General features: G+C 43.6%; 2 protein-coding genes across 10 annotated transcripts in view; one reads left to right on the forward strand and one right to left on the reverse strand.

The window, feature by feature from the left end:
- On the forward strand, positions 1-17,289 carry SLC25A51 (solute carrier family 25 member 51). Of its 8 annotated transcripts, none has more exons than XR_015705632.1 (5): positions 1-158; positions 552-929; positions 2,508-2,611; positions 2,700-3,709; positions 17,270-17,289. XR_015705632.1 is itself a non-coding variant. In XM_087761571.1 (4 exons), the coding sequence occupies exon 4, from the start codon at positions 2,739-2,741 to the stop codon at positions 3,612-3,614; it is 876 nt and encodes a 291-aa protein (XP_087617697.1). In that variant the 5' UTR covers positions 1-158; positions 552-962; positions 2,508-2,611; positions 2,700-2,738; the 3' UTR covers positions 3,615-5,307. The 8 variants fall into 8 exon arrangements, 5 of the variants coding, with proteins under 5 accessions (XP_087617697.1, XP_087617694.1, XP_087617696.1 ...); XR_015705631.1 differs by lacking the exon at positions 17,270-17,289 and adding an exon at positions 7,198-7,325 and having other exon boundaries at positions 2,700-4,802; XR_015705630.1 differs by lacking the exon at positions 17,270-17,289 and adding an exon at positions 4,628-5,307.
- The window catches only part of DCAF10 (DDB1 and CUL4 associated factor 10), a 21,841-nt gene continuing 2,018 nt past the window's right edge, over positions 8,159-27,981 (reverse strand). The window contains exons 2-7 of one of the 2 annotated variants that reach the window (XM_087761562.1): positions 24,453-24,566; positions 18,857-19,054; positions 18,227-18,429; positions 17,282-17,401; positions 15,948-16,093; positions 8,159-13,680 (exon numbers count right to left, since the gene is read on the reverse strand). In XM_087761562.1, coding sequence (XP_087617688.1) covers positions 13,312-13,680; positions 15,948-16,093; positions 17,282-17,401; positions 18,227-18,429; positions 18,857-19,054; positions 24,453-24,566 — 1,150 coding nt within the window. In that variant the 3' untranslated portion in view covers positions 8,159-13,311. The remainder of the gene's footprint in view (positions 13,681-15,947; positions 16,094-17,281; positions 17,402-18,226; positions 18,430-18,856; positions 19,055-24,452; positions 24,567-27,981) is intronic. The other variant, XM_087761563.1, reaches the window with a different exon arrangement.

The raw sequence follows: 27,981 nt of genomic DNA on the forward strand, positions 1-27,981 counted from the left end.
CCGGGTTCCTTCGCCCTGCGCCAGCGTCACGCCTGGCGTCAGGCGGCGCGGCTGCGTCATACGTCGGCGCGCGCACGGCGGAGGCCGCGGGGCCGGGCCGCCGCCGGAGGCTCCCGTCCCCTCCCGCCCCACCGCCGCCGCCATGGCAACGGCCGCAGGTGCGTCCCGCGGCGGGGCTCGGCCTGGCTCGGCCCGGCCCGGCTCGGCTCGGCCCGGCGGCGCCCGGCTCGGCGCGGCGGCCGCGCAGGCGCGCCGTGGCGGGAGAACGCGGTTCCGCCGGGAGCGGGCCGCAGCCGCCGCCCCGCGCTCCGCCGCGCCGTCGGCCTGACCTTGAGCGCCCGCCCGCCTGCTGGGGCCGGGGGCCGCCGGGGAGCGGGGCAGCGCTCCGGGCCCCGGCCCCGGCCCCGGCCCGGGAGGGCCCCGCGGGGCTGGCCGCCCCGCCGCCGGCGCGGGAGGGGCGGGTGTTGCCTGCTGCCGCCCCGGCGCGGCCGCGGCCTCCCCGTTTGCGCCTCTGCCGCGTTCCTGACTCGCGTTTGCCTCTCTGTTTGCAGGTCGCCTGGTGCCCTGCCCCGGCGGCGCCGCGATCGCTCCCCGGCGGGCCGCGGCCGGGCGGCCCTGGCAGCGCCGTCGGCAGCACTGAGGTCCCCTCGGCGGCAGCGGGCGGCGGGTGTGCCCGGGCACTGCAGCGCGGGAAGCCCCGCACCGGGAATGCAGTGAGTCTGGAAGCGCGCTGCGTCCTTGGGGAAGCGCCCGGTGCCTCCGGTGGGCTGGCGGTGGCGAGGAGCCCCGGGCTGGCGAGCCCCCGGTCGGCCACCTGGTGTGTGTTACCGCGGTAGGTGATCGGCCGCAGAAACGAATGAGCGCGTCCGTAAACCGTCCGTGTTAACTGACACGGCTGCATGTCTTCAGGATTTGGCTAATCGTTGAGGGTGAATATTTCTTGTACTTGGTGGCAAAAGAGCGTGAGTTTGTCGTGTTACTTCAATTTACTGACTGAATGAGTGCTCAGTTCCCAGAGTAATCCTAAACTGTCACTGGGCCAGGGGACTGCCTAGGTAGCACATGCGTTCCACAGCAGTCAGGATGACGGGAAACACTGCGATCTCTTACCAGGGTTACAAATACATAGATATAATGCAATACCAGGTAACAAATGTCCTTTTCTTTATTCTTTCCCTTGTGTTTTTCTGACCTAGTGGGTCACATGCCAGCGTCTTGAAGGCCATGGTCGTTTAGGCAGGTAAATGGGTGGAAATCCTTCTTCAGATGCACTAGATGTGCGTGCCACAAGATGGTGACAGTGGCAGGCACCTGACGTAAAGACCTTGGATCAGGGAACATGATGTCAAAAAGGATCGCGTGTGCCCCCTCGCTCAGAGCGCTCTGAAATCGGCTCCTGGGTTGAGGGGAACTTCTGTGTATAAATGGGATGTTGTGGCAGCCTCAGGGGTTTGTGTGCATAGGCAATGCCATCGACCCAAAACTTCTACTCTTCTTGGAGAACTGTTCCTTTTATGTTAAATTCTAGCAGAGTGGCTGCCGTGCTCTGGTACTTGTAGGTGGCACAGGCCTTACAAATTATGTGTGAAAGAAAGGGTTTTGTCATAAAGACTTCAGGGAAGATTTGCTGTGCCTAGTTCTTGCAACTTCCTAACTCAGAAGCATGATGACTTCCTTATGTGAGGATCGTTGCAGTCCTCAACGCTTCCCTACTGGACAGATCCAGTGGTTACGCCAAAAGGAGCATGTAGCTTCTGAAACTAAACTAAAGGTCTCTCTCTTTTTTTTTTTTTTCCCCCCCCACCTCTTTTTTTAATTTTATTTACCACGAGTTTCTTTTGAGGGGAAAAATATGTTTTGGCTGCGGACAGCTGCCACCCATAGAAATGACTAGTTGTCAAAGGCCTTTTGAATCATCTCCTTGACAGCGTTGTCTCTGGTGAGACTCTTCCATGCTCTGTTAGTTGAATCAGTATGACCCACTGTCCCCTGTCTAAGAGTAGCGTATCTGCAGATGTGGCTTTTTTAGTATATGCAAGTAAAACTACAGTAGTCTGAATAATACTCTAAACTGATGCATATATGAAGTGATGTATAAGCCATCTTATATGAATCCCTGTCTCTGATATTACTTCTTGTATTGACAGAAACACTTCATCTTTGTAAAGTATTTAGATGGCAGTTAGGATTAAATAGCATGTAACTGTAGGGGAAAAGCCGATCCAGGCACGTATGTGTTTTGTTTTAAAAAGAAATTGTGTACTTGGTCAAAATAATCTGTCAGGTTGCTTTGAGCAATCCAGGTTGTTTCTGCCTCTGCCACATGTCCTTCACGTAACAGCCTGTAGTGGCTGCACCTTGAGAAAGAGTTCCTCATCCTAAGCAGGGGTATTGGCCGCAAATACCATTTTGAAATCGTGGAAATCCCATGCACGTTGCTGGCGAGGAGTATCTGAAGTTCGCAAACCACCTCCAGCCTCACTTGATTGTTACTGCTGCTTTTTCAGGTCTCTGAAACTTGAGCAGAAAACAGCACAACATCCGTCAGATCTGGCATTTGTCGCTTTTCTCCTTCAAATTTTCTGGGCTTTCCTCGGATGTAAGATACCAGGTGCTGTTTGAATGATCCGCCAGTGTGAAAAAAGCTACAGGGTCACCTGCAGCTCTGCTCATGTTCGTTCTTTTCTTTTTTGATGTAGGGAAGGAGAACTGAGATATACTACAGTAAGAAAAACAGTATGATGGATTCAGAAGGTTCTGCCCCAACGAATTCAAAGGAATATCTAAGCAATGACGTAACGGCTACCTCTGGTAAACATTATCTTTGTGGCTACTGTGCGGCCTTCACAAATATAGCGGTCACTTTTCCCATCCAGAAGGTCCTCTTTCGACAGCAGTTGTATGGTCTGAAAACAAAGGATGCAGTACATCAGCTGCAGAAGGATGGAATTCGAAATCTCTATCGTGGCATCCTTCCTCCATTAATGCAGAAAACGACAACACTGGCTCTAATGTTTGGCTTGTATGAAGATTTCTCCTCCCTGCTCCATAGCCACACAAGCGCTCCTGAACTCCTCACGCGCAGCATGGCAGCAGTGCTTGCAGGGACCACGGAAGCTGTTCTGACACCTTTTGAGCGAGTTCAGACTTTGCTGCAGGACTACAAACACCACGATAAATTTACAAACACTTACCAGGCTTTCAAGGTACTGAAAGTCTATGGAATGAGAGAATATTATCGGGGATTGGTTCCTATTCTGCTCCGAAACGGACCCAGTAATGCACTCTTCTTTGGCCTACGGGGACCTATCAAACAGTGTCTGCCTGAAGCAACTTCTTACAGCACTCATTTAGTCAATGACTTCATATGTGGAGGGCTGTTGGGTGCCATGCTGGGATTCTTGTTTTTCCCAGTGAATGTTGTAAAAACTCGCATGCAAGCTCAAATTGGTGGTGAATTTCAGTCCTTCCCAAAAGTCTTTGTGAAGATCTGGCTGGAACGTGATAGAAAATTGATCCACCTTTTCAGAGGAGCCCATCTGAATTACCATCGTTCTGTCCTGTCCTGGGGCATAATCAATGCAACCTACGAATTCTTGCTAAAGCTGTTGTGAAAACCACTATCTTCCTTCAGCTCCTCTGTTCATTTGGGTATTGGCACATACGATGTTACTTAATTGCAAGGAACAGTGCCTGCGTAGTGTGAAAGGTAATTAGTCTTGGCCTTCAATATTTATGGGGTGAATGGTGATACATCTAAACCTTGGTGCAATTAAGATGAACTTTTTAAAGTATTTATTTGCTGGCAGGTGAGTTTACCCATAATGGAGCTACTAGACAAATACAAGGTTTAAAAAAAAAAATAGACTTATATTAGTCCAGCGGCTTATTCTGTATCACTCCCAAAATTTCTTAATGCTCCGTGATGGAATGTGCTCCGCTGTCCACATTGTAGAACATGAAAATCAAGGAGGGGATGATTGATTCCCTTGCCTGATAAACTTCAAAATCTCGATTTAAGAACTGCATTTTCAAATGTTTTAGGGTCCTAAGTACTCCTTATTGTTTAAAGCTAAAAGGACAGATCCAGATGAGGATGACTGAAGTTTAGAACTTCAGACTTAAACTAAGCCTACGCAAACTCTTCTGCCAGCTGTTTTGATGCTTGGCTTTAAGATGAACATTTCCTTCAGCAGCCTAAGAGTGGTTACTGAATGTTTAACTTCAGTGTAAGCTGACTCGAAGTTCAAAGGGGGATCTCTGTGTGTGTATATGTACTTGTGTGCCTTCATGTGAAAAAGGGAAAAGTGGAAGGAATGAAACAGCAAATTTACTAAAGCTTTAAAGTGTCCTTCCTTGTTGAAAAACCTTCTACTTGTAAACATGGAGTTTGTTCTGCTTTTTTTTTTTTTTTTTTTTTTTTTGCATTGCTGCTTTTTCTGTTGCTTACAGCTGTGGGGCCAGAAAGAAGATGGCCCTTTCTGTAACGCTCATTAAATAGTTCAGCTTCCCGCAGTTGTGAAGGTATTTCATAAACACAGCTTTTTTGTACTGAGGTATCTTGTCTTTTGCAAATCGCTTTTTTTTTTTTTTTTTTCATTTGGGCTGTGGAATAACGGATCACAAGATATTTTTACCTGAAACTTGGAGTTCTGCCTACTTGATGTGTACTCATAACAGTTCTGTAAGACTGTATTGTACAGCAGCACTGACAAGGTGAGGTTTCTGTGTGTTACCCACTTCAGTGGAGGTCTGTGAGCGTACCAGAGATGACAGCCAAAGATGACCTTAGAAGCAGCTAGGTAAGAAAGATACAGCATTTGGAGACATGTTTAAGGATTTCTGTAGGTGAGTATTGAAAAAGACTTACAGAAATATGAAGTGTTGTGTGTCTTACAGGCTTGAGAGTTGAGAGATAAAAGGCTTCAGGCCTTACAGAAAGGGACAGAAGAGCAAGCATGACCATAAACCATGTGATGGTCTTGACAAAAAGCATTTGGTTCTCTTGGGGGACTTTATTTTATGAAACTATAGGTATAAAACAAAATATTTTGGATGATGGAGGGCAGGAAAGCTTTCAGAAACTGGTCTGAATTGGCCTTTTCGTAAGTTTTGGAGTGGCTGTTATTTTGTTTGAGTTTTCCATTTGCTAAACTGTCCTCAAATATTGATTCTGATCAGTGTGTTATGATTATAATATAGTCCCTAGCTTCACAGTCAAAAATGGCAAGGCACAAGTGAGCTTTCTTGTATCCGAATGTTGTGATTATCTGCATTTAAATAAAATGTTTACTGAATGTTTGTTACTGGCAGAATCTGATTTTTACCAGTGTACTGTTTTTTTGTAATCACTCCTTGATGGAATAAAAAAATTTGCATCCTGTTTCTCTGTGGAAGATACTGTATACTTCTCTAATGTTGGGAAATCTGAAGCATTGAGAGTAAGAGTTGAACACAAGCCTGCCACGAACTGGTGATTGGCATTACTGTAGCAGAAAGTCCGGTCTTGGTCTGTTGCTGTCTGCTTACGTGGCACGGTGAGACGGGAGCGCACCGCAGGTCTGTCATGACAGACAGCTCGAGTATCTGCTTTGCTTTGTAACCACTGACAGTTTTACAACACAATCAAAGGAATTGTACGCTTAACAAATTACAGATGTTTTGCGTCTAAGAGGACAGATAAGCGTGACCAGCGAAGAGAGGGGTCCAGGGATTTGGCACACAAGTTACCGTGAGATGGAATATGTTGTTGACTGAAGAGGGTGTGTTGCCAGTGCGGGAGGAGAGCAGAGAGGGGTTGCGATGCTTCAACTGACATGAGGACAGCTCTGTTCAGGCCCGTTTCACGATTGTTCCCAGTCTTAGCGAACTGACTGTAACCAGGCTGCCTCAGCTCCACACTTAACACAGTTGCAATTTAAGAACACAAGTGGTACTTGGCAAGGATCAGGAAAGAGGAGACATTCAAACCAAGCCTAGCTACCAGCGTTTCTCCGCGTTGTCTTGCGTGCAGGGTAGTGTTACTGCAGAGAATATGAAGGAGAAAGTGTACTAGAGAGACGTGGCCTTGGCCTGGGCTATCTTCCCTGGTGGGTTAGCACCCTTTTCCACGGGAGAGCTCAGGAGTGCGATCCTCTGTCTTCTGTTTCCTTGTCTCATCGCTCTGTTGCTACAGATGCGAGGGGAACTAAACCAGGACACTGCCTGAGGGGCCAGGCCCCAGTTGCTGCCTTCTCTAGAAACATGCAGCTGGGACTTAGAGTGAGACAGGCTGCCCAGGGAGGTGGTTGAGTCCCCATCCCTGGAGGTGTTTAAAAGACGGGTAGAGGTGGTGCTTGAGGACATGGTTTAGTGGTGGGCTTGGCAGTGCTGGGTTAACGGTTGGACTCGATGATCTTAAGGGTCTCTTCCAACCCTAACGATTCCATGAGGTTTGACCAGCCTCTAAAGCAGAATTTTAAAAATGATTGCTGGTGCCTCGGTTGCTCTTCTTGGTGGACTACAGCAATCATTTCCAGCTAATGAAGGGATGGGGAATTCCACCAACAATGATAACAGGAATACTGCACAGAGAGAGACTAATAGAGCTAGACTTTGGGTAGTAACTTCTTCGAGCGAAGGAGTGCCGTATTGCAAAATACTGCTCTGTCCTGTTGAGGCATATTTCTATTCCAAAGACCACCTATACCTATTTTATGCTAATCGGGTCATCAAGTTTGGCCAGTTCTTATCTGGTGGGGGGTGGGGTGGGGAAGAACACAGGCTTTTGCGTGGGAAAGTAAACTAATATGAAGGCAACAGCTCTCAGCAGTCCTGACATGATTGCGTGGCTGGAAAAGGCTCGAGGCTCCAGTAACAGCTATGAGAACCAAACATCATGCATCAGTCAGGCTGCAGTAATCCAGTTCAGTTTTTCTCATAGCAACTAATGCCATCACATCTCTAATAATGAGACAGCCAGCTTTCTCCTCATTTATTATGCAATGTATAATGAGGAGGCAAGAGAAAGCCACAAGCACTGACAAGCCCAAACAGCAGTTTTGCAGCATCAGGGTAGGCAAAGTGGATATAGCGTATTATTTTAGGCAGGGTACAGACTGTTTACCACTGCCTGCTCTGGTGGTCTGTGTCAAACAGGGCTGTTGTATGGATAGGAGGTTCAGAGTCAAATTTTGACTCTTCTTATCTCATTTTCAGGAAAACTTCATGGAAAAGCACTACAGCTGGGCCCATTATGCACGAGCTTCAGGACTGCAGCAGCAGCTTAGTATTTAGCATTTATAGCAAAGGCAGGGCAACAAAGTGTGCTAATTTCATAGAATCATAGAATCGTTAAGGTTGCAAAAGACCCTTAAGATCATCGAGTCCAACCGTTAACCCAGCACTGCCAAGTCCACCACCAAACCATGTTCCTCAGCTGCTTACCTTGTGTTCCTTTGCCCCAGCTCAAATCCACCTTCTGATTTAAACCCAGATGGCATCTTGCCCCTGCGTGCGTTGAGGCCTCATTTGCAGGAAACACAACAGCAGATAACCAAGCGACACGTGTGACGCTGTGACGTTCGGCTGCTCCTCAGGTGAGGCTGAGGCAGAATTCGGTTTCGTGCAGGTGCTGTTTTCACCGTGCCTGGTGGCATCACTGGAGCCTAAACCTTTGCAAAGGGCAGCGTAAGAGGGTAGGGTGTCACTCTTGGCACAGGCAACCCACCAGCCTCTGCCTCGGACACGGCTATCCACGGCACAGCAGGCAGGATAGTTTTCAGTTTCAGGCTGTTCCCTGTAGGCAAACAGTTGCCTGCTCACCACAGCAAGACTCCTTCAGCAAAATTTTATAGGAACAGCAATGCTGCCTTCAAGGGTTTGGTGTTTGAACAAAAGGAGCTCTCTACCCCACAGGTGCTGCCTCAGCCAACGGAATGGTTAATTACACTTAGTTTGTAATTACCATACTAGCCCCAACATATGTCCTGCTTTCTAGGCTTCCTGCGTGAAGTATGAGCATACTTGATGTTAAGCACAATAGCAAAGAAACCCGTGGAGGGAAAGAGACCTGCGTACAGAGGCTGCTTTGCTCTAAGCACTGTTTTTTTCCCTCTTAGTTGTAGGGAGTAGGCAAGACCCAGTGAGCATTACAGAACAGAGCTCAGTGTAAGATAAATACATTAAAATAGATTTTAATTCATTGAATTATTAAATGTTTAATTTATTATGCAAGCAAGAGAAACTGTCCACAAATAGTAAGTTACTGTACGGCTGTAAGTACAATATTTTCAGAGCAGTTCTGATACTTTCTATACTGTATTAAAAGGCTACAATTTTTACTATGAAATCTCAGGTATTTCAAAATATTCTACATGCACAATTTGTTCCTGTATTAAAAATTCTTATGCTTAACTGAAGATACTTAGTGCTTAAGAAAATGCACCTTTGACTGAGATCAGGAAATTAGAAGTTTCTTTTTCCTGCAGGACAAAAATATTATGGGCTGTTGACTTCTTCCTTTTACTCCAACTTTTTAGAATCTTGTAAACTAGATTTTTTTAAAAGCTTTCATTTGGCAAGTGTATTTCTTTTTTCTGAGAGTTCACATTTCATAGAGCAACAGACCCATGTTTTACGGTATCACGACCTTCTCCACATCAGTGTTACCCAAATTAAAAAAAAAAACAAAACACCACCAACAAACAAACAAAAAAACCCCAGCAAAATCAACCAACCCCCCTAGCCCCCCAAAACCCCAGAAAACCCTGATGCTTACATTCCAATTCTGGTAGTAGGCAATCAAACTGTCCTTACCAAGACTCCAAGAGTGCAAACAAACGTGTGTATGTGTGTCTGTCTATAGCACTGTGCTTTTCTTCCTATCCCCAATAGCTCTGTTTGGAGGTTACATTTTTCCCTGAACTACCCATGTTTGACAAGTGGACTGACGCCCTGCGGCTGTATATGTACTGAAATATGCGCGCACACACACCCCCCTCACGCAGAGAAAGTACACACACGTGAATGTCGTTGTATAGTCCTATTCGTCGTTTCTCTCCCCCTCCCCACAAATGTCTAACAGTGCTGCAGTGATTTAAAGACTGACCTCTAATGGAATACTCAGAAAATGCATTTACGCCCACAACATACAGTCACTGGACTACTACAAAAGGATTACTAGCTTCAAACACTAGTTTGGTTCCTGTAGATGCTGCTATACGTTGACATTCCTATAGAGATCCTAATTACGCAGTTTATCTGCTTCTGCTGATCAGCCATGCTGTGTGAACGGAGGAATTCTTTTACTACAGAAGTTAATGAATATGAAACCATGCATTTAAAAAACATATTGCATGCTTTACAGTCAAATGGGGAGCTCTACCTTCAGTAGAAATACTGTAAAATTTATCAAGTCATGTAACACTTGAGTAGTTGAAAGTAAACCAGTTTAAAGAGACCACTGGTACAAGCTGCTACCATACTTTGCTGTTAGTGCAGTCTTTCATCCTCCATTTGCAACATTTGTTTCAGACAGTTTTATATAGTTCTGGAAGGTTAAGGATTCACCTTCTGAAACTTAACAGTAAGCTAAACCTTTTTTTTTTTTTTTTTTTTACTATCTAGAAATAATCCAAAGCTCACCAACAAAGTACTTCATTAATTCAATAAGGCAAGGTAATATTATTCAGAAAGACAACTGGAAATCACTCCTTCCACCACGATGCAACTGCAAGGCATATCACTTATGAACTGTGTTTCAATAAGTGTTATGTGAACTTCATAGGTAAAATAGATTAACCTTCACGGAAAGTTTCCAAGTATTGTTGAAGAGGAGTAATCAAATGATCAAAATCTAAGATTACCTACTTATTCTAATTCAAACTTATTACAAATGTAATCAGAAGAACTAGGTAACACTTCTACAGCATACATGGACAGAATCCATCTTGATATGCATCTACTGGACATGCTACAAAAGCATCAACGTATCATCAAACCCCTTAACCAGGTCAACTTTTAGCATCAGTCCTACGCTCCTGCTCAGCGGCCCTGGTTTCCAGAGCTGGGCAGGGGTGGTCAACCCACCACTCTTGGTGCTGTGCATTGCAGGTAGTAACTAGATGTGATGACGTGTGTCACTTTGGAGTAACAGTTTTTTATACAGAAAAGTTAGTGTCCAATGTTTCAGCACAATACTCTTGTAAAAAACAGCGTATCATGAGGTAGAATTAAAAAAGTAACACTCAGTGCATATTAACAGGCATAGAATTAAAGTCACAAGCAATCTACCAGTTCAAGGAATTTCTGATAGGAAAAACCAAAACCAGCTATGCAAACAAACAAACAGACCCAAGAACTGCTTTGATTTCACGGGTGCTTCTGCACCTCCAAAACGAACACGGTTCAAGCCTTTGAGAACAGTACTTAGGATTTCTTCAAACTGTTACCTGTAGTCCCTTTAATGATGTTTAGTAAAACATTAAATAAGATGAGGAAACGGCAGCCTAGAAGCGGGGAGAGCGAGTGCTTAGGGAAAAAGCCATCATGGTCCAGTGCGGGGAGAGGAGGAGAACCTGTTTCTTTACTACTAACAGGCCACAGCTTTTAATGGAGGGGAACGCAGAGAAATGCAAGTGTTCATACAGTCACACTGCATTCTGTTTCAAAATACTTCAGGAACAGGAAACTTAGCACTTCCACTGGACTAATGTCAAGAACACAGTATCCAGAAGTTTTGCCACACGCTGCTACTGGTTTGGGTTTTTTTCCTGTTGTTGTTGGTTTTTTTTTTCCCAAACAGCTTGGCCAATTAAAAACTCCTTGTAGCTTAGCTCCTCCTTTGCATAAATTCTTGTATTCCACAACTGTCCTCATGTTTTCTGCACACTTCACTTCCATTGCTTTAAGTCACAGACGCGGGAAGTCCCCTTGAAGTGTTTCTAGCTAACCAACAAATCCAAGCTGCCCCAGATGCAGGTTCAGGTTCACCGGCTGTTACACGCATGCAAAAGGAGCTGGGTGCAAATGGAAGCGATGTATTTCTAACCAGTCTCAGATACACTTGCATATTTTATTCATTCAGTCACTAGGCCCCATTTTTCATGGCTTGGCCAGTTAACTTAAAGTGAAAAAATAGCTTTTTGTGAATTGTGTTCCTTGCACGCAGTTCCAAAAGCATTCAAAAGGTGCAAGTGTCTGAACTTAAGAGTCAGTGTTTTAGAACACAGGGCATGTCTCTTCATTTACAGTTTTATCAGTCTATGTTCGAGTTCAAGACAATAGTTTCAGCAACAACGGAACTGCTCAGATGATAGGCTATGGAACATTTCAACCTATGAATTACTATCTGAGAAGACTATGGTCATTTATTTGCATTTTAAGTTAACTGAGTACATTTACTCATTCTTCCTCCTCCAGCTGGGATGATATTCTACTGAGACATCATCACCAAATAATTCTGCTGAAAACCCATGAGTACAGAAAGTTTAGGACTTCTACCACGCAGTAGGAAGCCTGTCAGCTGCATATACTCGACTACTTGAATGTTTTCCTTTAGCAGTCAGTTTAACGCTAGAGATGATGAAAACCCAATGCAGGCATAATTAACTAGTCCTCAGATTCCCAAATACCCAATACTGAAGGCTTTGTATTACTAAAGAAATTCTCCAAAAGAGGAAATTTAAGATTTTTTTTTTCTCATAATGCAGAGGAGCCTTAGGTTTCAATGATTTCTCCACCAACACCCAGAGTATGCTACCTACACAAATTCAAAGCTACGAGAGGATCGCCAGGCTTGGGTACTTCCAGCTATCTCATCTTCACAGATGTCTTCTTTTTCCCAAACACATATTTTGCAAAAGGCTTTGTAAGAATCAACTTTTAAAAAGCATGGTCTGTCGAGCCGGAGATAGTGAATCTGAACACCAAAGTATGAGAGTCCTTTTTAGGTAAAGTTTCCTGCTGAACTGAGTGTGTGATTGGTCAGCAAAACCTTAGTGACAGACTGAAAAAAAAAAAAGATCTTGGAACATTTAAGTCATGAGAATATTATAAACTGATATGGACGTACGAGACTGAAATAACTGTGCATTTACAAGGTTAGCTATATTAACTCGAGGGCTAAAACTTGGCATTCATACTTAATATGTGATTTAATGGTCAACATTAACGTTTTTCACATCTTACGATAAGCCCAGTTAAATCCAAATAGATCTTACTATAGACAGGCATGCTTTTAATCCATTCCCAAACTGACAGTACATGTGAAGAAAGGCTTATCTGGTGACACTAGACATGTCCTAGACAAATTCCTCTCACAGCAATGGTGCAGGCGAGGTGTGGAAGAACAGTCAGGTGGGACATAGCCTTAACATCAACAGAAAATTCTGCAGCGTTAAGTTTCAAACATGGGATGAAGGTTTATGCTACTGATGTGGAAATCTCCCTACAATAGAAACCCTGGCAGCTGAGGAGTCAGAGTTGCCCAAGAGAGGCCGACCAAGGACATCCCCATTGTACGAAACATCCGAACAGTTCATCTACAGTGGTTACAGGGCAGGGTCTTCACCCATTCAACCCCTGCTTCCCTGCCCCAGTCTTTTCCTACTAAATTCTCCGAGGAAAAAATGCAGCTACATCTCCATCCAGAACCTCTTCCTTCTGGCAATAAATGCAATATATGCAATCACACAAACCCAAATGTTTTAACTGCAGCAAAACATTACAGAAAGTTGACTCATTTTTTTAGCCAATCACAAACCACCAAATTAATATATAAATGAAAACAGAATTTTCCTTTCTTTTTGTGACAGTAACTAATTGTGTTTGTTACATAGAAAAGCAGCTCATCATCTAATAATCACTATATAGTAGCTTCAGCAACAAAAAAAGCCAAGGAAACGTATGTGAGGAAGTCCAGCTCCTTTGGAACAAGGAGGTGTCGTACCTGGGAAGTCTGGGCGAGTTTTGGCTGAACTGCTACCCTTGCCCCCTCTACGTTTGTTTCAAATAGCCCACTTCAAGTTGCATTGAAGGAAATTATCAACAAGTATTACGGTACAAACAAACCAGAACAATGACTCGATGGCACAGGATCAGCAGGAGCAGAGGTCTGCTTGGAAGGCTGAAAACACAGCGCGTGGAAGCGGACTTGTGGATGCAGTATGAGAATGCATACAGTGCTGGGCTGGAAACTCGTTCCACTGTTGGGTTCAGAGATCATAGTAACTATGATCTTATCTGGATTTAGAGATTTCAGAAAGAACACACTTCAACTAAACTGAAGTAAAAACCACAAACATCTGAAGGTCCTGTTGACGCAAGATGTGCCTAGAACTTTGGCTGATACAGAGAAACACGTCCGCTAAGGCACCCCGAGGCAATCTGACAGTGTGTTGGAGAAAACTTGGTTGTCAGTACCACGTCATTGTGAGAGTAGAGGGAACGGATTTCTTTCAAGGGACTGGCTTCTTTGGGCAAACAGTCGACAAGTTCACTGCAGTGTGCATCAAACCCCAACAAGCGGATCCCAAAGCCATGCGGAGATGAAATCATCCGGCCATCGGGGCTGAAACAAAGTTCTTTGATGTAACCCCGGCCCACATTGGCTTCTTCAATGCAATGAGTCAATCGCAGGGAACAACGAGGCGAGACGGGGCGCACAGGGGCTCCTTCCTGGAATTCATAGACACAAGTCCACTAAAGGGAGAAGCAGAGAAAGGAACACTGAAAGAGAAGTAAAGCACTGCAAATACTCATTCCCTCCCGCTGCATGTTAAGTGAGTAACACAGGAATGACCAATGCTATTGCTTATCTACTCTTCGAAAAGCATCTACTACGAAACGCTGAAAACAGGCCGGTTCCTTGGCATCTCCTCTGCTTTGGACTAAGCAAAACAGCTGTCTGGCATCAAAACTGCTTTTTTAATTAAATGGATGCTACATATAATCTTTTAAATCTAGTTTTAATCTGGAAAGAGCAAAGCCTAATCCTTTAGTCAAGTATCTGCTCTAATTTAGTAAACATTTAAATGAAATCTACAATAAAGTATAACTCAGCCTACTGTAATTTACAACTGACCATTGGCATTTTGTGCCCTTAATTTCAAAAGGAAAGAAATCTTGAAACAGCAGCGAAATAGATTTTTGAAGGAATGTTATGAACAGCTCTATAGCCAGCTTGTTACTTGTGAGACAGCCAGGGATTTTAATGTGTAATCTAATTATCTAATCCCAAACCAAATGCAAAAAACAGCTCTATGACAAAGTTTATATCATGTTGAAAGATTCAATTTCAGCCACAAGACAAAAGAAGTATTCTTAGCTCTGTTCCATGTATTCTACTGAAACAAACACAAAGGGAACAATACTAATGAATATCAATGGAAGAGAGTAAGGCAGGCACTAGGACTACAGAAAATTATAACTAGGTCAATTGTCAGTATCAACTAGCCCAATATGATATTTGCATTTTCAAAAAATTCTGTGTTGTCTAGCAGTTTGATTATAAGTTTACAGAACCAGCATTAAAATTTATAACAAATGTGCTACACTTCCATTCAGTCCTCTACACATCTGTAAGAGGTTACCATTACAAGGAGTGGATTTCTTAAAAAAAACCCAACCAAACAAACCAAAACACAACAAAACAAATAAACCACACACACCCCCAAAAAAACCCCAAACCAACCCCAACTTACATCAGCTATCAAATTAACTAAACTGTTTATTATTGGTCAAGCATTCAAATAATTCTTTGTGGTTTTGGAAAACAAATATAAAACCTCTGTGTCTTAAAAACAGAGTGGTCTGCTAAACTTTCACAGCAATCATTTTGAAATAACCCTAGGAAAAAAAGGTGTTTGCAAGAGGACCATCTGGTGGAGTCCAGGTGTTCTGAAGGCTCTGGCTGGGCTTTAAGTTACAAGGGAACTTGAGTTAACCTGGAAGTTACTTCTTCAAAAGCAAGTGCTCCCAAACACAACCTGCAAGCTCTTGGTTTCTGTATACAGTCCATGAAGAAGCTTTTTTGTTACTTCTGAGTGCATTACAGACTGCTTGTTTGTCTTAAAACTGGGTCACAGTGCAATGTAGCAGCTATTATGTGACACTTCACAAAGAGAATCTGGGGAAACATAATCCAGTGCTGGCCTTAAAAGTCTGCCATTACTTCTTTAAAGCAGTATTTAGGGGAGTGAAATCTGCAAGTTGCAGACGAGCTGTAGCTGGTCTTATGACTTAGTACTTCAAGTAAAGGCTTGAAACGTATTCTGCCAGGAAGATCATTGACACGCCCTTTATATTTAAGTTGCAGAGTTTTAGGATGAGAGTTGAGACCGAGGCACTTTGACGTTACATAAACATCACCGGAGTTCATCATATTCAGACCTGTGGTGTGGCAGTTTTAAGTAGATGCAGAAATAGGCCATAAGAGTTTCTTTCCACAGCAGTGTAGGAGCAGCCTCTGGAAACCATTCATCAGCACAGCAGGAGCACTTCATCCGTGGAGCACCAATGGAGGCAGAAAACATTCTGAAGGCACTTGAGAAATTCAGAGGAGCTTCTCTGCTCAACTTAAACGACATCCATCAGTACACTATTCTCTAATCCTCTCTCTTTTCCAAGTTCATGCCTCCCATATTTTGGCAGGTACATATTTTTAAGTCATGTATTTGGCACCACAACTACTGTTTGAAAACTTTTAACAGAGCTGTGAACTATAAAACATATTCTGTTAAAGAGCTGGACAACGGGAGTATGAAATGCAGGATACAAAGTCATATGAGATCATTAAAAAAAAGAAAAAAGAACTTAATAATCTTGGTGTAAAATTAATGCATTTGTACGCAGAAATAACTAATTTATTCAAATGCAAATTTACCCCAAGCCAAGAAAATTTCAATATAGTTGTATGATTGATACATCTTACTCAATGTATTTAAAAAAAAAAAAAGAATTTGTTTTACCTCCTGGTCATCTGTATTACTTGAGCACCGAAGAAGCGTAGCCCACCCTTTTGGATGTAGCTGTAGTGACGTAATGCAATTGCCTCGATCTCTTTCTCCAGGAACCTCTGGTGTTAAGACCTCCAAACTATTTCTAGGTGATCCACCTAGAAGGGGAAGTCAACTGTAAGTCTCAATGAAGTCTATACATTAATCCTCACCTCTCTCATCAGCCTACTGCTGAAAGTAGGTCAAACATGTGGCACTTGCATCTGACTGCTAGAAAAGACCGCACCTTTATGAAAGGATAAATCAAAAGAGAGGTTATACAAACAACTGCAGCTAATGGGCTCAGTCCTGATTTCAAATAGCTTCTTTTTTGAAATTTGCCTTCCAAGACCTGTGTTAAATCACGTCATACTGTAAACTAAGTCAGAGTTAACATTCCACACCTACGCTCTTCATTATCATTAAAACAAAATCTAAAGAGTGGGGTTTTTGTAAGAACTACGGGTTTTCACACTTGTACGATGTCCTTTCCAAATTCCTTCCGAAGTCTGCTCAGCTGTATGCAGCTTGCCTCCCTGCTCCCCCTCACCCCTAGAAAGCTTTTCACGGGCAAATCATGCCCTGGTACCCAGTTAAGCCTCCTCCTTTCACAAGTATGTCTGAGAATCTCACAACCATCAGTAGTTAAAACTTAACATTATACTTATTTTAAATTGCACGTGATTCACAAAGATACCAATTTGCCAAGTTTATGCTGCCTCTCTGAAAGTGCATCTTAGATTCAGAGGAAGCCTGCTAATCACAGGATCATCAGTCTTCATAGCTCTGCAGTTAGGTAGGACTTGGTTTGTAATCAGAACTTCACAAAACACTCTATACACATTTAAGACCTGTTTGCATATTCTTTTTTCATGCTATTGAGTCCTCATGGAGAAACTGCAGATACATATTCCTCTCATTAAGGAAAACAAAAAGCAAAATATAGCTATGTTCTGCTTTGTTCCCCCCCCCAGTCATTCACACAAACTTTGTTCAAGGAAAAAACACAAGGAAAAGGGAGCACCTCTACATAACAACAATAATGTACTAATATAAAATAAAGATCTTGTTGCTGTTATCAGATTTCTTGGAAAAAAACTGATTAGATCCCCAGACTTCGGTGTGCAATGACATTTTATTGGTTTAACAGAAATCATAGGAACACTACTCTTTTAAAACTCACAGAGACAAAACCACAGTTTTTCACTATTATACTCTGGCCTCTTCTGGATACAGTAAGTCAAAGTCCATGTTTTTTTTTGTTTTGTTGTTTTTTTGTTGTTTTTTTTTTTAAGATCTTTTCCTACCTTCTCGCTGGGAGGACCGTGACATATGTTTCTCAGACAGTGGACCTGAATCATTCTGGTGACACGGTGAACCAACAGCTCGAGGACCAGACGAACCTGATGACCCTGATGACGTTATGTCTGCAAACAGCATCAGCCATGTGAGCGTAACAGCTAAGCACAGACCACTTACTATGCATGTCCCTCACTTAACCTTCCTTAGAAATGTTAAGTAAAGGGTAAGAGTAAAGCATCTTGTTAAGAAAACACTTTTCAAAGCTCAGTTCATAGTCTAAAAGTACCATTCTGTTGTGCCTCATACAAATAAACTGCCAGCACAACAAACTCTACTGGGAATAAGACATGAGCTGCATTCCTTCCTTATTATGCACTGTCACTACTAGAAGCTGGGGTATGAATTTCTCCCCAGGCCAATCCCTTTATATCCTGACATCCCAAGTGTCAGAGTTTCTGTCAGTCCTTTGCTCCGTTTCTGCCACAAAGCAGGAGGAAGCAAGCAGTGACCTTTCAGAGCACGCAATTCTTCCAGGTCTGCTGTCAAGAGCAACCACACCACTACACAACAGTCATTAGTAATTGCTGGAGCTCACACACAGTCAGCCCACTCAACATGGGTTAAGTTTCTTTTATTACAGGACCAAGGACAGTAGATAAATAAAGCTACAGACTGACAGCTTGAGGTGACAAAATTCCACAGGCGCTATACATACCCTGTAGTGCTGAAGTCTTGATACCAAAAATCACCCTAGACACTTTACCTGAGTCAGAACATACCACTCAACAGTACAGATGCGCGTGACCCCGGACAACAGAGCAGCTACCCTGCCGAAGAGCTCCTCAGCAGGATCCTTCCGACTCCACCTCTGCCTTCTCTTGCTAGCTAAGATTATCCCATAAAACACCTCTAACAGAGAATTTGCCACAGACTTTTCCACAAGCATTCACCTGAACTTGATGTAGTCCTCCTAGCTCTTAAAATTGGGTAGCTGCCAACCTCTAAAGATTTGTTTAGGTCAAGGTCATGCAAAATCAGAAGATATCCAGAGGAGGTTGAGATCAACATTTTGGAACAGTCTGGCGTCAGCCTCATTCGCATAAGAAAACGGGTGTGAAAAAACTTCTTGTGGGGACATCCATCTTCTGTGCACCTGGACACCGAAAAAAGCACAAGAAATGGCTGCAATTAGCTTTGAGTCAAGTCCCTAATAATGTCCAGAAGAGTCCAAGATGTGCTAAGCATCCTTGTTCATCCGAAAACTTTTTTTGAGTACTGTCTTTATCCTACTTAAATCAGATTTTAATGAAATGGCAGAAGTCACATTTTCGTACTACCACAATTGAAGACAGAACTTTTTCAGAAAGGAAGAACTACTTTTTGGCGTGTCAGCAAGAAAAGTTCTTTTAGCTACTGGACTATTACCATATACAGATGATGCAAGTTCTCGATACAGGCTATAAACTAATCACAGTATTTAAGAATCCATTATAGCACCATTCAAGGAAGCAGGTTTTCTGTCTGGTACAGAAGAACCCTATGGTTGTGTGTTCTAGAAACGTAACAGCACAGACACGTACCTGTTTGTGTCCCAGATGATCACATTTCCATCAAACCCTGATGTTACTAGTAATCTCGTATTGGTATCATACTCAATGTTCTTAACCCAGCTGGTGTGACCATGTAAAGTGCACACTTTTGTGTTCAGCTTTCTTAAATCCCAAAGTGCTATTGTAGTGTCATCAGAACAAGTCGCAAACAGTCGATTATCTAGAAACCTGAAAATGGGAGAGAAATACTGTGGCTGGTTAGTGCCTTTTCTAATTTAAGGCAGGAAGCAGGAATTTAAGCTAACACAGAAATAGAGTGGCCGCACAAAAAAATTAACACACAGCAGGATATTTGCCAATAAAACCGTTCCATTAAAAAACAGTATGGTTTGGATATGAACCAGTAGTACATCTGTAGTAGCAAACTAGTAAACCCGCAGAAGCACAGCAGAAGTTTTTTTGTTTGTTTGTTTGTTTGTTTTTTTAATGAATCACACAAAGATCACACAACCACCAAACCACCAGTGGAACAAATGCTCACACAGAATCCCTGTGGTAACTAAATCAGTCACCCACCTGGGCAATACTCAGCTTTAAACTTACCAAGTCTTTTTAACACACAAATGTCCTGGGACTGGTCAGCTTTTAGACCACTGGCAAGATATTCCCATTGACTGGCGTGGCAGTCCCTGCAATAGAGGTCTGCTAGCCTAGGCTGTTTGTAATTTATGCCTTTCATTTTCCCCATTTTTGCCAGATCCTTTCGCTACTACGGACAGGCAGCACCAGAAGACACAGCAATTCTACCTTCATTTCAGACTACACAAGATCCTATCAGCTCCTAATTAATTAAACCCATGTTCTTCTTTATTCTCTTCATTTCTACATATCATTTCATTTCCACACATCCACCCTCGTTCTTCCCCCGCTATTCTGTAAATCTTCCTCCCTTCCCCACCGCAGACATAAGCTCCCTGCACTCAAAGGAGGTTTTTAAAATAAAGCTCACCTTTTGTAATTCGTACTGGAAGCTCCCTACTGCTTTTAAACCTTGCTACTCTGTACGGCGCACATGCCGCTATCTTAGCCGAAACACACGGTGTCCAAGCCTCCTTTAGCTCACGCCTGAACACCTCCCCCTCCGCGAGGCCCGACGCTGCTCTGTACCACACATGGTGCTCGCTCCGCATCCGATGGAGCCAGTCCCGACCAAAAGCTCTCACCAGATCTTGACCCCACTGCCACAGGCAGAACACTGTGCTCGTGCAAAGCCAGCAATAAGAGCTGATCAACGGGGACCTGCTTTCAGAAACGCCCTGCCTAGCCAGCCCGGCACAGACAGCAGTCGAACCGCCGGTGCTGGAAACACTCGGTGCCAGGATTATTGGGGTGGTGGTGAGTCAACCCGAAGCCCTACTCTTACCAGAATTCTGGCTGTTGCAGATGATGGATCTCCAGAGGCCCTTTCCAACCTGACCTCCTGCTACTCCGTGACGTGGCCACAGCTCTGCATGGACGCCTGAGGCACACCACACGTCTGCACCAAGCACGCTGAAAAGCTGGCCCCGTGGTTTTACACGGGACGCACAACGGTGCTGTTCTGAGAGATTTAATCCAGCGGATTAACTGTCTGGTGCATGGCTTGCTTACTAACCACATGGCTTATGCTACACACAGTATTGCTATCTTGGAAACGTGCTAGATTTAAATGTGAACACTGCCACTGTTTGCACATTTCCCTAGACCCTTAATTTCATTCCACTCTTGCCCATCTTTTGCTTCTGAGCCTGCCCAGCTCCACAGTGCCCCAGGAGCACTCCTCGCTGCAGCTCCGGAGTGAGGAGGAGCCATGCAGACCTCCTGCATCCAGGAAGGTTTTGTACCACCTGGATAGTCTCAACAGTTTCCATCAAAAAGCAAGGGGCTTTTGCTCCCACATTTCCGCCTTTCCTTTCCCCACAGTACAGTTCATGTGTCTGAAGCAGGCATGTGAAGTTGGGCTTTTCAAAAGCACAAAAGCAGGTATGCATATCAAAGTGCAAGTGCGGAGCACCGTTTAGGATGAGAATTACAAATCATCTTTGGAAGTAGCAGCTGCACAAGTGACACAGGCTACCCAAATTTACGGACTCCTTCAATACAGACGTGCATTTGAGGATTTGAGTGGTTTGAGTTTGAATCACAATATAACATGAAATTCTGTTTAACTCAAACTACTGCAAGAAGAGCAAGCCCACTGCTCTGTGTTTCACAAGGTATTTACAGACCTGCGGTTCTACAGTACACTTTTATGCAGCAGTGAATTTATATCACATGCATAGTGCTTTGTATGCACTGTATATGTTCTGCACTTAGCAGGTCTTGAGTTCCCGCTTTCTTAACAGATGACAGGCTCATCACTAATGTCGTATTGGGAGAAGATGAGAAAGTGGAAAACAATATGGGTTATACTAGCTGGATTACCACACTGATCAGGTGAAGTACTTAGCCTGTTCACGTGGTAATTCTTCATCATGATAATCTCTGGTCTTCGCCAAAATTCAATGTATATATCACTCCTGCCTCAAGTGGCATGAGGCAGCTTGACCACCTTCAAGTGATCACAGAAGAGAAGAATATTTGATGTAAAAACACTCTATCAGACAGAAGGGGATAGAAGGGCTGGAATCAGCACAAAAAAGGTAGGTAATAAATTGCACTAAATCAGCTAGGTAATAAATCGCATAAATTGAGTCTAGAGGTTACTAAAGTAAATGCAAGAATTCTCAAGAACATCAAGTGAAGACAAGACTTTGTTTGAAAGCGTACTTAGACAAGTTATTTGGTTCACTGAGAAAATCACTAGATAAAATTATTTAGTTTGCGTTACGCTAGATCAAAGTTTATCATACTCCACTCCCACTGCAATTTACGCATGCCCGTAGTTTTAGAAGGGCAAAGCATACTGGTTTATGCTTGGAATTCATGTCTGATGAAGGCATTTGGGAAAAAAAGCCGTACCTGACGTAAAAGGGAAAATAAAACCTATCCAAAAAACACCTGAAGTAGCTGCACATGAATACTAAGGCAAGAATGATCTACACAGAGACATGTGATAAGTTACCCCTAGAAACAGCATTTTATATTTTAGACTTAGAACCAGGCTACATCATGCGAAAATAGCAACAACTCCAATGAAAATTAACCAACTACAATGGGAAGAATCCAACATTTCAGATTTTCAGGACTAAAGTAAAACAGAGTACACCTCTTGCCTGTATAAATCCAGCATTTGCCTTTATCTTGGATGCGACACACCCACCACAAACAGGTTTCAGAAGAAATAGACAGGGAGATACAAATGGTACTGAACAGCTTTCATATAGGGAACCACTGAGTAGACTAGGATTCACTTGAAACACAGCTAATTGAAGGTGCCTAAGACTCAAGCATATAAAACTGACTGACACAGAGAAAGTAAATAGAAATTAGTTGTTCCTTGTCTTCCTACTTAAGAAAATGGAACAGAAAACCTAGAGGGCCTCAAACTAAGCTATCAAGTTTTAAAAACACTATTAAACACTCCTTGAAACACGTTTGTGCCTTGGAGCTCTGCCATGAAAGAGTTTTAAGTAAGCTCAAAACCTGACCAAATTCAGGTGGAAAAAAATGTCTGCTTCAGGTGATTACACAGAAATCCCCAGTGACTGGGAGACTACTGGAAAAGGACCACTACATGCTTCCCTGTTCATACATACCTCTGAGGCACCTGCTGTAGGGCACGGCAGTAAGGGTGTTTATTTTTTGGTGCTTATTACAAGGAATTTCTGCAGTTGTACAGTGCCTGGAGTCCTGCTCATTAAGCAGAAACAACACTCCAGGTAATGCTGTACTAACCACGTATTACAGAATATAGTTAAAGTTCCTCGTAACTAAGTTTATAACAACAAACAAATGGGGATATGCAGAAAAAAAGACACAGAAAAAGATGCCACTATTCTACAAAGACAAAATAAAGCTTTAAGAAGCATTTAGAAGGAAAGCATAAAGTTTACTATACGTTGCTAGGAAGGACCTTAATCTGGTGATTAACAGTAGATCTGAGAGTTAACTGCTTGCAGGTAGTACTGGTATTTTTATGTAAATCAAACTGCACAGAGAAAAGACATATAAGGACCAAGAACAGACTTACAAAGCCTCACAGACAGCCAAAGTGGAAAGAAAGGAGATCCTTTGAATAAGAGAAGAGAGTGGCAGGAAGTTTCAATGCTGTTCTCAACCAAGGAATGATATAAATTTTCGAGACCAACACAGCAGACTGCAACAGACAGCCAACTGGTCAAGGAGCCTGCAACAGCACGCTCTTCGTAAAACATGATCCAGACTAACTCACTTGAAACCCTAGCAAGAGCAGTTTGAATGTAAGGATCAGATACTGAATTAAGGATGTCTAAAAATCAAAATAAATCCGGTTTGCCTTTGCTTTCCAATATCTTGATAATATGGCTTTATTTCTCACCTAGCTTTATTTAAAAACTAAGCACGTTTACAGGACAACCACTGGCATGCAAGACGTGAAAAGCTGTATTTCCATACAGAACAGCATGTTCTCAACATCTCCTCTTCTATTTGTGTCAGCTAGCCTCAGCTTTTGCTTTAGCTTTTCTGAAAGACATCCAACTGATGTAAAACTTCAGTCTCTTCTAAAAAGGACAGGCAGCTTGTGAAAAACATCAATTTATCTGAAGAACATGTAGAAACATTGACACCCCACATTTTATTCAGCTCTTTTGAGGGGAAATGCTCGGATTGCTTCTACAGTTTTCTTGGGGTTTTTTCGTGTGGGTTTGGTTTTTGGGTTCATTTTTTTTGCTTTGAGAATCTGAGTGAAGAGAGGCTGCAATATTGTCCACAAGGTTAAAAAGAGTCTTAAGTTCACATGTGAAAGTCTATCCTCAGACCCAGAACAGTTAAAGATTACAGAATTTTAAAGAAAAAACATTACATGACAAAAATACTAATGATTCAGGTTTCTATGTTTGCTGTTTCCCACTTCATCCTGAGAAACAGGCAAAGGATTTAAACCATAAAGACTGAGTTCAAGTTGAATTGCGGAAGCCATTTTACTTTCCCAGCTCTTCTGTATCATACCTGTATTTAAAGCAGCCAATCTTTGTTTGGAAATTTCTATGCAACCATGGCAATTACTCTTAGGATTCAAAATACCAGCCGTATTCATATACATATCTGATCTTGCAACAGTCTCGGACTTGCACTTCAAACACAAATCACACACTGCTTGTTACCCTCTGATTTACCGTGTTCATTCACGGCATTCCAAAGGCCAGTTAAAACAGGTGGTAATACCTTAACACTCTTCCCCTCCCACAAACTGCAGCTTCTCCATCAACAAAACCACCTGCCAGCATTATATACCAACCACCACCACTTTCAGATTCTTCCTCTTCCCCTTTCCAGCTTTTCTGCACCTCCAATACTGAAGAGAAGGAAAATGGCACAAAGCAAACTGCAGCCTAATGGCTTCACAAAAGCCCAAGGAAGCGCATAACACAAACTTATCATGCTGTCATAAGAAAAGTACCTATAGTAAGACAAAATATGAGGGCTTTTATTCCTTCTGACCTACCTGATATTATTTACACAGTCTTCATGAGCTTCAGAAAGAGTTTTGATGTGCTTTGAAGATATTGGGTCAAAAAGCAGTACTTCAGTCTGTTCACAAGCAACAGTCAACACCGACCTGCATGGGAGTAGAGCAAAGCAGAAGCATTTGTATTCGGTAAAAGGAATGACATCTGTGTGCATCCAGTTAACCTCCATTCCCTATCCTCACAGAAGCACAGCTTCACTCTTACTTAGCTTGGCTTTCTGTTTACTCTGCACAGAATCTGCAGCAGTGTTTATATTTTTTTTTATTGCCTTCTTGCAGATGTCTATTCTCAAGCACCTCATACACAAAAAATGTAGAAGAAAATAGCATGTTGTTTTATTCTGGAGAAGTTAACTTCTCTAACTCGCTTTCGAGGTACCGTGACTCTTCTCCTGCCTGGCTGCTGGCATAATTAATGGACAGCTGGTACATTTGCTGGACAGACCACATGATCTTTTAACTCTTTTTTTTTTTTTTTAAACATGCGAGGTGGCTGTTTTGGAATGGCTATGTACTTCACAGATCCAATGATGGCATTATTTAAAGCACACAGTTCAGTGTATTTACGTCAGTGTTTTTTTCAGAAGTTACTTGAGAGTGATTTGTCCCATCACTGCAGTGCAGTGCACGAACTCAGTGGCTCCTGTCTGGGAAAAAAGAAGAATCAAGCTCTAGCATGAAACCTGCTGCTTTGCTCATGCGAGGATATTTGCTTAACGTTGCAGGAAAGAGAAAAAAAAAAAAAGGACAACAGCACCCAAGAGTAAGTGGAAAGGCATCTACTCCGAAATTCTACTGCAGTTTTCCCATATGACTGTGCCCATGTCATGGTCTCCCTCTGTCCATTCACTGGCAACGCTTTTCGGGGGGTTCTGAGACACCGTAGTTTGCTTTTCAGGATGTCAGACGATCAGCTGAAGAGCTCTTTAAAATGCAAGGGTCTGACAGAGGCTGTGCTGCGAAAGGAAGCACAGCCTGCGTCGAGTGCTGGCAGCCTGCTCACGCTGCGAGCCACCTTTTACACCATCACTGCATTAACCCTCATCAAAGAGCACAACATATGGCGACAACCCCCTCCAATCTCCCTCCCTTATTAACCACGACAATATTCCCCTAAGACCGCTACGGACGTCACCCCAGCTACATCACCGCTTCGTAACAGTCCTGAAGTGCAACCACCGACTTCTTCAGGACAGAGACGTACCATCTCCTTCCGTAACACTGGCTTCGATGGCTGTTTAGTTTGGCATCCACCCAAAAGCAGCATAAAGATGACATTCAGACGGTGTGTTCAGGAGCAGAATTTTTAAACCAAACTGTAAAGGCTAGCACCCTTCCCCAATAATCTGACTACTCAAGCAGCTCTGCCGACTGCTTTTTTCTACATCGGAATAGCAGGAAGCCAGTAGATGCTAAAGGCAGAAATAAGATTGATTCAAAGGTTTATTTAAAACATCTGGCCTTTCTGCAACTGAATCATTTTTTCACTAAGAGCTTATATTACAAAATTTAGATTTAAAAGTTTTACTTTTTAAAATAGCAAGAAGTCAGCGGATTGCTACCAGACATCACACGCTATTAACTACAAAGAAAAAGAGTTCTCTGCAAAAGGTGTTGTTCTCTAAATGCAGTAGTGTTGTTATGGAAGTGATGGTCAAAGGCAGCAATAGCAAGGAACTGGCACCAGTCTAAATTGGGCATGAGTGGAGACTCAGCCTGGGAACATGGCTAATTGTTACCCATGTTTTTTGAGATTAATTTCACAACAGACATTAAACCATGCTACCATTACTACTCTGAGGGTACAGAAAAGTCTGGAGTGAGATTTAGTATCTTACTGTATCACCTAATTCATTTGCCAAAAGCAGAACTTCCAGGAACTAAAATTTCAAGGACATTACCTCCTTTAAAAAAAGCACCTTTTCCTCCCCACATGAAGACCTCCATGTATCCATTTACAGCTTTTCTCAGAGGAAAAAAAAAAAAAAAATCAAAGACCTTTTCCAGGATACACATTCTTTGTGAACGAGACTAGAGAGATGTCTGTAGAGAGTTCACAGAGGTCCCAACAGGCACATCAACTGTCCACAGCTTGGGCAGGCTGTCTAGCTCTGCACCAGCCTCTCCTAGGGTATCGGTATTTACTGGGTTTGTGTACGCTGAAAAAGTCTGACTAAGTACAATGAGACAACAGTGTCGGTGAAGTTTGCCTTGATCCCTTGAGGAGCAGTTCCCCACAGGCAGGACAGACCCACCTGGCAGCACACACACAGCCCATGGGCAAGATCCCTGCCGTGTCCCTAGAACGGGGCTTTGAGGAGCCAGAAGCTGAGAGCAGGGCCAAGGAACAGGGACGCAGCACCGCTGACCGCGGTCGGTGCCCCTGACAGAGGCTACAGAGAGACCAAAAGTCTCCGCTGCACAGGACGGGTCTGGCCAGCATGGGTCAGGGCAGGTCTGTGACTGCTCTAAGCTGAGCCTAACCAGCGAAGAATCACACAGCAGCGAGCAAGGTTTCATAGAATCATAGAATGCTTTGGGATGGAAGGGACCTTTAAAGGTCATCTAGTCCAACCCCCCTGCAACTGCCAGGGACATCTACAACCAGATCAGGTTGCTCACAGCCCCATCCAGCCTGGCCTTGAACGTTTCCAAGGATGGGGCATCTACCACCTCTCTGGGCAACCTGTGCCACTGTTTCACCACCCTCATCGTGAAAAATTTTCTCCTTGTGTTCAGTCTAAATCTATCCGCCTTTAGTTTAAAACCATTACCTCTTGTCCTATCGCAGCAGGCCTTGCTAAAAAGACTATCCCCATCTTTCTTGTAGGCCCCCTTTAAGTACTGAAAAGCTGCAGTAAGGTCTCCCCGCAGCCTTCTCTTCTCCAGGCTGAACAACCCCAGCTCTCTCAGCCTTTCCTCACAGCAGAGGTGCTCCATCCCTTTGATCATTTCTGTGGCCTCCTCTGGCCCCGCTCCAACAGGTCCATGTCCTTCCTGTGCTGAGGACCCCAGAGCTGGACGCAGGGCTCCAGGTGGGGTCTCACCAGAGCAGAGCAGAGGGGCAGAATCCCCTCCCTCGCCCTGCCGGCCACGCTGCTTTGGATGCAGCCCAGGGTACGGTTGGCTTTCTGGGCTGTGAGAACACAAGCTCATGTCCAGCTTTTCATCTATCAGTTACCCCAAGTCCTTCTCCTCTGGGCTGCTCTCAATCCCTTCATCCCTCAGCCTGTATTGATACCGGGGGTTGAACCTCATGAGGTTCACACAGGCCCATTTCTCAAGCCTGGGCTGTTTCATTTGCTATTGAGGCAACTGAGGTTCAGTGCCATGCTCCTAACCTACGCCCACTTGTGGTCTGCTGGGCCAAGCATTGCAGCCACACGAAACACCAGGTCCATGGACGCATCCCTTTGACACAAGAACCTTTTGCTGGGTTCATTTTTGGAGAGGGGAGGTCCCTGGTTTAGCTCACCACGCAGCCTCACAAGCATCAGGCACAACG

Source organism: Nipponia nippon, unplaced genomic scaffold, assembly GCF_047370975.1.
Source record: "Nipponia nippon isolate SJK-2023a ecotype South Korea unplaced genomic scaffold, ASM4737097v1 scaffold_24, whole genome shotgun sequence".
NCBI classification, from domain to species: Eukaryota; Metazoa; Chordata; class Aves; order Pelecaniformes; family Threskiornithidae; genus Nipponia; species Nipponia nippon.

Bases quoted from the DNA above. Each gene is read 5' to 3' on its own strand.
- SLC25A51 (XM_087761571.1), top strand. From the start codon at position 2,739: ATGATGGATTCAGAAGGTTCTGCCCCAACGAATTCAAAGGAATATCTA.